General features: G+C 37.5%; 5 protein-coding genes across 10 annotated transcripts; 3 read left to right on the forward strand and 2 right to left on the reverse strand.

The window, feature by feature from the left end:
• The first annotated feature begins 595 nt into the window (after positions 1–595).
• MAN6 (Glycosyl hydrolase superfamily protein) lies at positions 596–2,605 on the forward strand. Of its 2 annotated transcripts, none has more exons than XM_012976835.2 (6): positions 596–823; positions 935–1,208; positions 1,306–1,500; positions 1,589–1,711; positions 1,795–2,006; positions 2,090–2,605. In XM_012976835.2, the coding sequence occupies exons 1-6, from the start codon at positions 642–644 to the stop codon at positions 2,520–2,522; spliced, it is 1,419 nt and encodes a 472-aa protein (XP_012832289.2). In that variant the 5' UTR covers positions 596–641; the 3' UTR covers positions 2,523–2,605. The 2 variants fall into 2 exon arrangements, with proteins under 2 accessions (XP_012832289.2, XP_012832288.2); XM_012976834.2 differs by having other exon boundaries at positions 625–823; positions 938–1,208.
• Positions 2,569–4,749, reverse strand: STN8 (Protein kinase superfamily protein). Its single transcript, XM_012976831.2, has 4 exons — positions 3,904–4,749; positions 3,657–3,830; positions 3,168–3,572; positions 2,569–3,066 (listed from the first exon to the last, which is right to left on the reverse strand). Exons 1-4 carry the CDS (start codon positions 4,465–4,467, stop codon positions 2,716–2,718), a joined length of 1,494 nt encoding a protein of 497 aa, XP_012832285.1. The 5' UTR covers positions 4,468–4,749; the 3' UTR covers positions 2,569–2,715.
• Positions 4,750–4,841: 92 nt separating this feature from the next.
• Positions 4,842–8,095, reverse strand: LOC105953197 (serine/threonine-protein kinase AtPK2/AtPK19). Of its 4 annotated transcripts, none has more exons than XM_012976832.2 (7): positions 7,911–8,095; positions 6,200–7,091; positions 6,035–6,117; positions 5,836–5,956; positions 5,578–5,751; positions 5,352–5,459; positions 4,842–5,246 (listed from the first exon to the last, which is right to left on the reverse strand). In XM_012976832.2, exons 2-7 carry the CDS (start codon positions 6,836–6,838, stop codon positions 4,926–4,928), a joined length of 1,446 nt encoding a protein of 481 aa, XP_012832286.2. In that variant the 5' UTR covers positions 6,839–7,091; positions 7,911–8,095; the 3' UTR covers positions 4,842–4,925. The 4 variants fall into 4 exon arrangements, with proteins under 4 accessions (XP_012832286.2, XP_088681008.1, XP_088681007.1 ...); XM_088824882.1 differs by lacking the exon at positions 7,911–8,095 and adding an exon at positions 7,234–7,908; XM_088824881.1 differs by lacking the exon at positions 7,911–8,095 and adding an exon at positions 7,404–7,836.
• Positions 8,096–8,546: 451 nt separating this feature from the next.
• Positions 8,547–11,384, forward strand: LOC148767198 (uncharacterized). 2 transcript variants are annotated; one of them, XR_016034099.1, is made up of 8 exons: positions 8,547–9,186; positions 9,281–9,361; positions 9,846–9,920; positions 10,062–10,106; positions 10,191–10,280; positions 10,457–10,558; positions 10,915–11,178; positions 11,229–11,384. XR_016034099.1 is itself a non-coding variant. In XM_088824889.1 (7 exons), the coding sequence occupies exons 1-7, from the start codon at positions 8,614–8,616 to the stop codon at positions 11,089–11,091; spliced, it is 1,143 nt and encodes a 380-aa protein (XP_088681015.1). In that variant the 5' UTR covers positions 8,547–8,613; the 3' UTR covers positions 11,092–11,384. The 2 variants fall into 2 exon arrangements, 1 of the variants encoding a protein (XP_088681015.1); XM_088824889.1 differs by having other exon boundaries at positions 10,915–11,384.
• A 252-nt stretch (positions 11,385–11,636) lies between these two features.
• On the forward strand, positions 11,637–12,800 carry LOC105953204 (myelin transcription factor). The gene is made up of 3 exons (XM_012976840.2): positions 11,637–12,209; positions 12,327–12,398; positions 12,506–12,800. Exons 1-3 carry the CDS (start codon positions 11,736–11,738, stop codon positions 12,563–12,565), a joined length of 606 nt encoding a protein of 201 aa, XP_012832294.2. The 5' UTR covers positions 11,637–11,735; the 3' UTR covers positions 12,566–12,800.
• The last annotated feature ends 175 nt before the right edge of the window (positions 12,801–12,975 follow it).

A 12,975-nucleotide genomic window follows, 5' to 3' on the forward strand; every position in this document is an offset into this window, starting at 1 on the left:
AGAACCGACTGGAGAACATGAATCCTTTCCTTTATACATTATTATCATTATTCATTCATTAAACCTAATTTCCTGAGATGAATGAATTATTACCAGAAAAAAATAGATGTAATGCTGAAACGCAAGGGATCACAGGGAATTACTTCATTATTTAATAAACGATCACATCTACTGTTAGCCAGGTATGTACTACTACATGCTTTTATTTCATCTATTTCTTTTTACATGATCTACACTTAATTTTTATTTTGGTGGTATTAATTAAATATTTACTTTCGTATTAATTAAATAGCTTGAAGATGTTGTTATCAATATATGTCTATTAATAATAACCCTACCCTGATCATTTGCTGTTCATTAGTTATTTTCATAATAATATATAGTTTATGGAATCTGTAGATCATTATGAGTTCATCAATCAATCGTCGGAATTCGGGAGTTAAAGAAAATAAATTATTATTGATTATAACATATTCCTATCCCACCATTTCCATATAAATTAAATTAAAAGAGAAGAAATCAAATTTTCATCTTTGCTTCCAAGTCATGCAATGCAATGCAATGCAGCTCCAATATATATATATATGCTTGCTTCTTCTTCTCCGATCCTCATATATTCATTCATTCTGCGCTGTCAAAACATGGATATCAACATGAGTTTTAAAATATCCATTTATTTACCATTCATTCTCATGACCATGCTTCTTGTCCACGTATCGTGTTTACTCGTTGATACTGTATACAATAATAATAATAACAATCCCTCCGAGTGGGAGGAGGGTTCTGGATATTATCTACCATCATCTTCTGGCATAACCAATAGGTATACATACCATTTATATTTTTTTTTAGTGTGTTTACCTTTTTTCCTCCTTTTCTTTTCCAACTACTAGTAGTTTACCTTGCATACATAATATATACTCTGTTTAATCAGGATGATTGATGAGATGGAAGAAGATGCATGGTCTATGGTGCAGAAAAACGGGAACCAATTCACAGTCAACGGCCAGCCATTTTACGTTAACGGCTTCAACACTTACTGGTTAATGGTCTTTGCTGTTGATGCATCCACCAGAGGTAAAGTGACTGAGGTATTTCAACAGGCATCTGCTGTTGGATTATCTGTTTGCAGAACCTGGGCTTTCAACGATGGCCAATGGCGAGCTCTTCAGAAATCCCCTTCCCTTTACGACGAAGACGTTTTTAAGGTATATACATACTAGTTCATTTTCCTCTTAACAACACTCTACATTACTACTATTCATGCGTGGCTCTAATAATATGATAACAATTATTTGATTTCAGGCGTTGGATTTCGTCGTGAGTGAAGCTAAGAAGTACAAAATAAGGTTGATATTATCCTTCGTTAATAACTGGGAAGCATATGGAGGCAAATCACAGTATGTTAAATGGGGTAAAGCTGCTGGCCTCAATTTAACTTCTGATGATGATTTCTTTTCTCATCCAACCATCAAATCCTATTACAAGTCCCATGTTAACGTAAGCAGCTTTCTCGTTTTCTTTTTACACGTAATACTTTGCCTTCTTCTTCCCCTCGTTTTTCACTTTTCGTGTTTGGCTTCTGCAGACAGTGCTAAACAGAATGAATACTGTAACAAATATAACGTACAAAGACGATCCTACTATTTTCGCTTGGGAACTGATGAACGAGCCTCGCTGTGAATCCGATCCCTCTGGAGATAAGTTGCAGGTCTGTCTTGTTATTAAACCCACAACAACAAAATAATTAACTTAAATCAATTACAAATAAATAAGATACGTTTTTATTTGTAGAATTGGATTGAAGAAATGGCAGTTTATGTGAAAAGCATTGATCCAAAGCATTTGGTGGAGATTGGCCTTGAAGGTTTCTATGGTCCTTCTACTCCTAATAAACTTCAAAATAACCCCAACACTTATGCTCAACAAGTTGGCACTGATTTTATCCGCAATCATCAAGTTCTTGGGGTTGATTTTGCTTCTGTTCACATCTATCCAGATTCTTGGTCAGGACTCTCTCTCTCTCTCTCTACATCTCTCTAGATCTCTCTCTCTGTCTCTAACTAGCACCTTCACAATTTGTCTAAAGGATATCTCAACCAACCGCGGAAGCACAAGTTGCATTCACAAAATCGTGGATACAATCCCACATCGACGATGCTGAGAATTTCCTAGGAATGCCAGTTGTGTTTTCAGAATTTGGAGTCTCCACAAAAGATCCAAACTACACTATAACTTTTAGGAACACCCTCATAAGCACAGTGTACAACACCGTTTTGAACTCTACCAAGAGAGGAGGCGGTGGAGGCGGGACCCTCTTGTGGCAGCTGTTTCCGGAAGGTACAGATTATATGGACGACGGATATGCTGTTGTTCTCTCCAAGTCTCCCTCGACTTCGAATATCATATCTACTCAGTCCAACAGGCTAAACACCTTCAATTCCTTGTGTTCTTGGAACTGCCGATGGGGCTGTAAGAAGAAGCATCTTCTGCATAACTCACTCTACCACGACGAGCTTTGATAATGCAATTAGCTACGCCTCTTATGTATTATTAACAACAAACTCATGAATAAATTTCGATAACAATATTACTATTTATGCAATGTTTTGTTCAATATCTTCAACATTTTATACTACTTTCAGTTAAGAATGAAAACTCGAATACAGTGAAGAAGAAGAAGTTTTACACTCACATGTCGTATAATAATCCTGATCACTGCTTGATAAAATTGAATTTGGAGATAACAGAAGCAGCTTGATCAGTACCTAGCAAAAAATAAGGATGCCTCAAAGCAGCAGCAGCAGATAATCTCCCCCTTTTCAAGAAACCTCTCTCGGAGATAAGTTTTGTGGCCAAATCCCACCCTCTACCCGAATCAAGATCAAGAATACTGAGATCAGGCCTCGTTCGTGTTTTCTCTCTCCATCTATTCAAATCATAACCAAATCCCTTCAGTTCTGTATTGAAATTCTTCAGCCCTGCACTAGATCTCAATGTTGGTATAGCCATTTGCAGGAGTACTATTCCAGCAGAGTACATATCAAAAAGATCTGGACTGTTTAGCTGCAACAACCAAACGTAAATGCAGTCTACTCAGTTCACTAAATACATCTTTTGTCAACATATCAAAATAGAGGTGTTGGTATTTTTTTTACTATTTATACCTGCCACAAGACAGGAGAAAGAATGGCAGCAATTGGCTCAGGGGGTGGAATTGGAGTTTCCTCAGGCATTACATAGAGTTCAGGTGGGCAATAGTCAGGGTCGAGCAAGCCACGATCTGGCACATAGTTCTTGCCTATGCGAAGGTCTGTTGCAGCACCAAAGTCGATTAGTTTGATTTTGCCCTTTTTGGTGACTACCAAGTTCGATGGCTTTACATCTCGGTGAACAATACCCGTGTTGTGGATTTTCTTGAGGGAAGTAATAATCTGACGCATTATCTGCTTGATGATTAGTGCGTTACGCTCGACGGATTCTAGGCCTTTTAGAACACGCCCGAACATGACAGACTCCAAGTTCAAAGGAAAGCTTCGATCTTTGATGTAGTCGTCCAGGTCTAAATCTCCCTGCACGAAGCTTTGCTTCTGAATTTAATGCAGCTATTGAAAGTATATCAAACACAACACACATATCACTAAATCAAGAGTTACCTCGTATTTCCAGACGAGCCATTTCTCACCCTTTGTGAATTGAGTATTGGTTTTATCAGCCACAAAACTTCCAAGAAAATCAGCACAAGTCTCGGGAGCTGCTCTCGATAGCCTGTAATTAAACCACTCTTCGAATTCTGCACACTCAGCAGCCCCTTGTACTCCAATTTTGACCTGCAAATAGACATAGTTAAAGTAGAAAAAAAGATAAATGAGTGAGTGCAGCACATGAAAATTATTAGTATACCTTCTTGAGGATAACTTTATCTTTAAACCTTTCATCCAATTGGCGGCCTCTTCGATTTCCTTTTCTCCGAAAAGTTTCATCAACAACTACATTTTTTGGAACAATGACACCAGAATAAACAATACCGAAAGAACCTTCACCCAAAACATCACCGATCAAGAAATCGGTTCTCTTCAAACTCCTTCTCCCGATCAAAGTGTCCAAGCCCAGTTGCAGAGGAGCCAATATATACGCATCAATTGCCCCAATGAGAACACCAGGCCTAGCAGTTAAGTAAATCCAAAGAACACCGGAGAAAATCAAGAAACCCCATTTTTGAACTTGTGGGAGTTCATCAGCGGCTATCTGGAGCTGCTGGATAGGTGGATATTGGAGCAACGACTGGTCCAGATGAATGGAATTGTTCAGAAGATTGTCGGAAATATCGTTCAAGAATGCATTGCACCTGACAGAATTCTTTTTGAAACAAAGGAAACCATTAGATATGTGTTTTGAGGGGGGGAATTTAATGGGTTTAGGGTCTTGATGAAATGTAGTTGCAGTGGGAGATAAGAGAGAGGCCATGAATTTGATAAATCAGTGGCGCCACCGCCACCGCCACCGCCAGCTACTTTTGTTTCCCCTGTTTTTTTTTTCTTTTATTGGAGAGCTGAGAGGAGGAAGAAGCTTTGTCAGCAGAGGAGGGACTTCTTCCACGTGTCAATCCGAGGTTATCCTCAACTCCATGAATATGTGGATTGAACGGAAACAACGATGCAGCACAATTTGCTCAAATTTTAGCTCTCAAGATTCTAACTTTGAAATTGCATGTTCACTTTAGTGCAGATTTTAAATTAAAATAATTAAACGTTATTTCAGAATAATTAGTTTAAAAACAAAATATACATGTGGACTTCTTTGGCTGAATTTTGTTCTGAATAATTAAGAAAACCATACAATAACAAAATAAATTATGTCAAGATAATTAAACCATCTCAGGGTACAATTAAATAACAGGCAGTAGTAGTACAACCACAAAAAGTTTATGCATCAAAGCCATCCTGGCACAAGGGACTGTTTCTTCTGAGAAAATCAGAAGCAGGCCTCACATAGGTGAAACCCAAGAAGAGATTTTCAGTGATTTTAGGGCTGGAAACTGGAGAATCCGACAATGGCATTTCTGTAAAATGCTTATCAAAGTTGGCGATACAGTGGTCTCCATCGATTTCAGGCCGGAAACTTGGTAGCACAGCTCTCGCCTCCAATTTCTTCCAGTTGATTGACTTGAACCATTTATGGCTCTTTACTTCATCACTTCCATTTGTCCCACTCCCCAACCGCTTACTTGGTTCCTTTTGCAGTAGCTACATTGTTGACACAAATACAGTCATTTCAAAGATTATCTTTTTATACAAAACATTATCATGTCAAGTTTCAGTAAAAAATAGATGAAGGATGTCGAGGACTACCCCTTTTAATAGAGAATGTGCTTCACTTGTTAGAAATGCCGGCAGCTTCATCTTGTCTTTAACTATCTTTTGCTGAATTTTGTCTCTATTTCCACCAATAAAAGGGGGCTGTCAAAAGAACAAACAATACTTAGTCACAGGAAAATAGAAGCAGTTATGTTCAGATAACTTGCCTCTTTGCAGTATATGTATCAATGTAGAACTTAAAGTAATTGCGAATGCTAACCTTCCCAGTAAGCATCTCAAACAACAAAATTCCTACACTCCACCAATCAGCAGCCTTGTCATGACCCTTCCCAAGTATAATTTCCGGCGACATATATTCTACAGTTCCGCACATGGAATTTGATCTTCCATTCTTTTCCAACTCTTTTGCCAATCCAAAGTCAGTTAGCATGGCCTAACAACATAAATGATAATTCAGTATTATAATTAGATAAATTAAAACACAAATTCATAAGATGGATTATAAAGATTATAATACATGGCCCTCTGCATCCAGTAAGATGTTCTCAGGTTTGAGATCCCTGTGCATTATTCCATTAGCATGAAGGTGCGATACTGCTGAAATGATTTCTGCTGTGTAGATACGTGCTAGTTCCTCTCTGCATTGTATAAAACGAACTTATCCACTAAATCACCAATATCAGAGAAAATATCCAGAGCACGACCAAAAGAAATACCTGAAGAGGCCATGATGATAAAGCTGAAAGAACAGGTGCCCGCCATTAACAAAGTCGAGCACAAGGTAAAGCCTATATTTTGTCTGCATATTAGATAAGAGACAAAGTTACATTACTGAAAGGAGCTAACTACTTGAATTTGTAGATTGTTTCCTAAAAGTGCACCTGGAAGGAATATCTCAGTGGCACAATAAAGGGATGATCGATTTTTGTCAAGATATCCCTCTCTGCTTTCATGTATTCAGCATGGTTTTTCTCCATAATCTTATCCTTCCTCATGACCTTCATAGCATATACTTCGGACGAGCCCCTCTTTCTCACCTGATATACTTTTCCAAATGCACCTTGTCCAACAACTTTCAAAACCTCAAAATCCTCAAGGCCCACAGATTGGTTTGTCGACAAATTATGACAATTCTCAGAAACAGAATCATCCCCGGATAAGTCCTCATCTTTAACTGTAACGTTCACTACACCTTCTACTAGTTCCAAACGATCTTCATTCTCATGTATAGTTAGGCCACTGAGCCTCAGAGATTGACTTACACAAACAGAAGGACCAACTAGAGAATGGGAACGGTTGTGAATGACCTCCGGGTCATCATATACAAGCTCATTTGTATCTCCACCATTTCCATTATTTGAGGGTTGAATTGGTGGAGGACCAAACACATCAGAGAAGTCTAACTCAACCTGTTCCGAAGAAACAACATCTGGAGGATTGACGGGAAACAAAAACTGGCCCTGGATAGTCTTGGAGGTGCGATCTTTCCCTTGAGAAGAAAGTAGCCGAGAAGAAACCATGCTGGCAAAAACTAATTGGGGATGCAGATAGGTGATTATCAATCACCACTACAAGTGAATCCCTTCCAAGTTGCAAAACAACTACGGGATCGCCTTAACCAAAGAAACAACTACGTGCAATTTAGGAGTTTTGAGGTAGTTCAAAAGCAAGCAAACAAGATTCCAGAAAAAGAAGTCGTCCTTGTTTCCCGAGTTGCAGGAAACTGTAGATGCCACTGTGGTTTTAGAATTCATGAAGATCTGGCTGTCAAGTCTGAAACCATATTAGGACGAACAAATCAGCCAAGAAATATGCACAAGTGTATAAAAATCTAATTAGTTGAATCAATGTATTATTCATATAATAATAAATACAGTCCATCAATAGGTTATTAGCAATTTGAGGATTCACTAACCCATTACTAAATTAAAATATTTGAAGTATGCCTTGAACGAAAATTGTTTATGGAAGGCTGCCACATAATTAGAGTGTTGGTGGAAAGTAGAATCTAGAATTATCAAAATGAAGTCTTTGCAGCCGGAAACAATACAATCAAAACAAAAGATTATCATGGTGCAAAATTACCAGAATGTTTCAACTCACTGCAAATTACCTGATGAAATCAGGCCTAATCAGAATAAATCAAATATCAAGGGTCAGATCCAGATGCAAGCATGCGTCTTTCATCATAACAAGGCATATAAGAAGGAAATCATGCTGATAAAAGAACAAAATTTCAGATCTTAAAAAATGTATTATGATCCATAACATAAATTGCCCCTTAAGAATAATGTAAGTAACAAGTTCAGACGCATGCAAATAAAAATCGAAAAGACATCAATTCCTCATTTTTAAGATTCGAACAGTTCTTGTTGAACCCACAAAATAAAAATTAAAAAAAAAGAAAAGAGAAATCCGAGCGGGGAAATCACATTCAAACTCGCGCTACAGTGCAGATATTTGCCGTATTGGGACTGCTCATAAAAAACTTAATACTAGATTAGAAAATTTAGCTTATTGATTAGTTGAAATAAATACGGAATACTGAAAACAGGCAAGATTAGAAGAGACCAAAATTCAGTGAGTGTGTACCTTTGTTTGTTGGGGAGGGGCTGCGGAGAAGGGAGCTTTTGAGGAAGCGTTTGGAAAATAAATAATTAAATTGGATTCGCGTGGCCACTTAAATACTTGTTGAAATAATAAGTCACATACATAAATGCCTTCAAAGATAATTGTCTACGTATTTATTTTATTAGTGGTTAGGAATGGTGAGGATCGCTACACCTGTGTTTCGTCGGAGAATAAATCAACCGAATATACCAATAGTGTGAATAACAAAAAAAATAAAATAAACTAAATAATTACTATTTCACATCAACAAGCCAACAATACAGCTTCATTTTAAATTATTGATATTCATTCTGAGAGAAAAAAGAAAAAAAAGCATACTTTTGTCCAATATAAAAAAACCTTTCAATTTAGTTCGAAAATTGATTTTTTTTTTTTTTAGAATTAAAAAATAATTGAAAATGGCATATAATAAATTGAAATAATTGAAAATTGCTGGGTTTTTTAGGCCCAGTCTATGTACTAAATAATGGCCCAATTTCTCTGTTCTGAATTGTTTTCCAATTATATTGTGGCCCAATTAATATGTTCAAAATTGTGGCCCAGTCCCTGTATTATTATGTTATCCATAACCCGTCCACTTACTTCTCCGACGGAACAAGCTCAAAGCTTTAGTTTCAAGCGTCGTCGTTTACGCTCCTTTCTTCCATTTGAAACTCAATTAAGCATGTATGACAGCCTTTCCTCCATCAATTTCCCCACTCAATATTCATTCAAGGTACATAATTTTGGGTCTGCCACTTGTTTGAGGTTCCCCAGATACGCCGATTGCAGCATTCCTAACTCTAGGAGAAGTTCTATCACCATCAACTCTACTCGAGATCGGGATGCGATTCCATTTCCTTCGGATATAAATGAGTACGAAGACCTAGAATTTGGGTTAATTGACCCCGAAACAGATCGTCAGTTTGTACTGAAAAGAGACCAAAAGGGCAAGAATGGTGAAACGCAAATGAAGGAACCAGCTGCCAAAAGTGGAATTGATGAAGAGGATTTGAGCATCCGCGAAATTTTGAAGTTTATGGGTCAAAAGAAGGACAATAAATTGGTAAAAGAAGACGTAGTTGTTGATTCCAAATTGGACGAATTAGAGAGAGACCACCACCGAGGCACAGTTGAGGTTGCCAAGAGCAGGAGACAGATGACGAGGAGATCAAATGTCATGGCAAAGCAAGTTATCAGCATCCGATCTGCTCTATGTTTAGGTTTTGTTTCTCAGCTTTGGGTTGACACAACTACCGTGAGTCACATTTCTTACCTGCAAACCTAATCAAGGATTTTTTTATTTTTTCTTTTAATTTTATTATAGTTCTTTTTCCCCTTTATGTGTCCAGTGGATGGCAACGGTTGTGGAAGTGAGGCCAAACTTACTTTCAGGCGATTTTGAAAGGTTTCTATTGAATGAGATTGTGAAGGTAATTTTATTTATTCCAATTTTGATTGTCTTCTCACATTGCTTGCTTGTATATTGTTGCTGAGCCCATTTGATAAACATGAACAAGGCATGTAATAGAATTTTGCATTTGTGACCTTCTTCTATGTTGCAATTATCATCATTCGTTCAGCTCATCAGAGTTTGAGCGGGTACTAAATTGTGAAATGATAACCAGATATATTATCCGTCAAGTAGTGAAGGGAGTCGCAGGTATAGGTTGGAGTTATGTTATTCTTACCATCTCACGGGACATTAGAGCTTAAACAATAGTTTACAACATACTACTATAACATATTAACATGAGGAGGACAGGAAACAGTACCCTATTCAGTGTTTATAACCTAATATACGTGATAAATGCTCAGCAAAAAAAAATTAAGTACTTCCTATGATTTTCAGAGACTGATAAAAATCTTTGACCGGCAAATAGCTTCTTGACTTTGTATGTTTACTGTTGGTGACAGGTGGGAGATGTTATTCTGGTTGAGGATGAGAACGTGAGCGGATATGATTTTAAATTGGTTGGACTGGAGACATTGGTATGTGTTGTTGCTTCCAGTCTTCAAGGATATGGAGGCCCTTGTCATTACTTTTACTGAACTTATTTACAGGACCCTATTAATTTTTACCAAGCCTTAGGTCCGTCTCCACGATTTTTACTAATCTATGCTCTGTGCTAGGTAGGATACGATGTTGTAACACCAAACCTTCAAAGTATTGGAAAGGTGCCCCATATTATTATTCTTTAGTGTCCGCCAAGATTTATGTTGTCTTGTCTTTGACACTCTTCAATCACGGTTCACTTTTAGGTGCGTGGCTACACCTTTAATATCAACTCAGGCACAGTGGAATCTCTTGAGCTTGATTCATTTGGAATTTCCATTATCCCATCAAGTTTGGTAGGTTAATGGTACTTTTTACAGTGGGATTTTTTTGTTGCTGCATATGATATGATTATTTTTATCTCAGAAGCCGCTCATGTAAACTAAACTCCCCAGTCTCATTGGGGGTCAATCGAAATTGAAATCAAAACGTTTCATCACTTAGACAAGGAAGTTGCTGTTTTTTGTTTCAGGTAAGCACATATGCTCTATATGTGGAAGATGTGCTGGAAGTTATCGCTGACAAAGTTGTTGTACATGAAGCTGCTGTATCGCGCATACAGAGGATAACTAAGGTACTTTTGTGGCTGCCTTTGTGAGTTGTGGTTCCTACTTCCTACTTCCTAGTAGCAAATCGGTAAATACTGTAGCTGCTATAAAAAAAAATATATATATATATATATATATACATATATATATATATATATATATATATATATATATATATACATATATATATATATATATATAAAATCTTGGATTTAGCATGGTCCAGGCCACTGGTTATGACATGGTTGAATTAAGTGAAAAGCTACGATGGAGGATGCATGTATACTATATAAATGTGTGCTCTTATGCTTATGAATTCCTAGCAATGGCAGGCAATAACTTGTGGTACTAATTAATAATTATTGCTCATTGGTAATGGTAGGGGTTTTGGGATGGTCAGAGTCCAGGCAACTCAAATAATGACTTTGAAGAACAATTGGATGTCGATAAACAACAGAATCGTGCAGAGAAGGGACGTAAAAAAGTGTCAAGTCGAAAACCTCGCCCAAAGTCGAGAAAAAATGCAGATGATTGGGAGCTTCCAATGGATTTTTTATGATCTGAATTTTACTTCCCATCCCACCTGGCTGGACCCTACCCTCTGTATATAAATCAAGTATAGAAGTAATCTTTGCTTTGTGCTCCACTCTCTCTCTCTCTCTCTCTCTCTCTCTCTCTCTCTCTCTCTCTCTCTCTCTCTCTCTCTCTCTCTCTCTCATCTCATTCACTTTATCCCTTCATTTATACCACATTCTACAAATTTGGCGCTGCATCCATGTAAAATCTGTAATTTAATTTTTAATTTTCTGTTTATGTTTTTCATTTATTATATTCCAGGCTGGCTGACGCTCATACATTTTGAATTTGAAAATTATTTTATTCATCACATCACATCACATCACATGAACAAGAATGGATAAGAGTGTACTTTATTCTTATGGAAAGTCGAGCTCTTAAACATTAAATAATATAGATTCCGTCTGACCCACCTTGTACCAAACACATGACTTTCATTCTAATATTATTAATTAAAAAAACAATTAGTAGCCGTTAGTTCGGCTGCTTCTTTCAAATTCAAACCCATTCCCTCTCTCCCCCCACTCCCAAATTCATCTTTTAATACCTACCTCCCCAGCTTTCATTCTCTCATTCAAAAACCCCAAAATAAGAAGAAGAAGAAGAAGATTAAAAATAAATAAATAAATGTTGGCAGCTCAATCCCAACTCTCCGGCCATGAGCTGATCCGAGCTCCTCCGAATAGCAGCAGCCGCAGACCACTCCAGCCCAAGAATATTAATCAATCTGAAACCAAAGCCGCCACCACCACCACTTCCAATCTGAAACCTAAGCCACACCACCCTCCACATCATATCTCTAACAAAGAAAATGTCCCTCACATTTACACCACCACCACCACCACACTAGTTAAAAAACAATCTCCTCCTCCGATTCAACCACCCTTCGACGCCTCTCTGGCGGATGAACTGTCAGCCATTCGCGAAAAGCTCGAGAGGCAGAGGATTGACAGAGACAAGAACGAGAGGCTGTTAAAGGAGAGGGGTTTGATGCTGGATCTGCATTTGAAGGAGATTCTTCACAGAGGTGAGCTTCAGAAACAGCTCGAGATCGAGGTCGATCGCCTCTACCGTCTCAAGGAGATCAAATTAGCTTGCATGGTAACCATTTTTCTGCCAATCAGTTGTCTGAAATTTGAATTTAATTATTGAATTTGTGATTTATGATCGATCATGTGTGTTGAATTGAATGGGTCTTTTGTTGTTATGTGTGAATAGAGGATATCTGGGATTCGATCTTTGAGAGATAGGGAACAAGAGAAGAAGATGAATCATCATCATTTAAACAAGGCAAGTCCTGCCCTCTTTCGAGATTTGTCGTCTCTTCTTCCCATTTATGTAATATATACTAACTTGCTTTTTATATTATTTTCTTTTTTCCCATTCTTGATCTTTAGCCTCATATCAAAACCGATGAACAGAAAGACGAAACGCCATTGCACACTCCGAAGAAGTGAAGTTGTCAGTAAATAAATCATATTTTTCATCGCCATTTCTGTTTGATTTCCCTCTCTCCGGGAATACGAACGAGTGGGAATTTGCGCCCGAGTTTTTTTTTTTTTTTTTGAAAATGCAGCTTGTGGTAATATGATGTGATTAAACTTCCTCGTTTTTGTACTATTCAAGTAAATCATTTCTTTCTTTTCTCTGGTGTATTATGTGTAATGTAAAAGTCCGAAATTGTTATCTGGATCCTCGAGCGCAGTAGGACTAAGCATTCGGGGTGGCAAGTTTACGCCTTTAAAATTTCAAAATTTGAACAAATGAAAGCTGGTATAATATTTTATAGCCACTTATGAAACTGATAGAGGATTGTTATTCAATACACTGGTTTTTCATTTCCACCGACATACATAAATAGTGTTTA

The sequence above is a fragment of the Erythranthe guttata genome, chromosome 10 (genome assembly GCF_056151865.1).
Source record: "Erythranthe guttata isolate IM_541 chromosome 10, IM_541, whole genome shotgun sequence".
Taxonomy (NCBI): domain Eukaryota; kingdom Viridiplantae; phylum Streptophyta; class Magnoliopsida; order Lamiales; family Phrymaceae; genus Erythranthe; species Erythranthe guttata.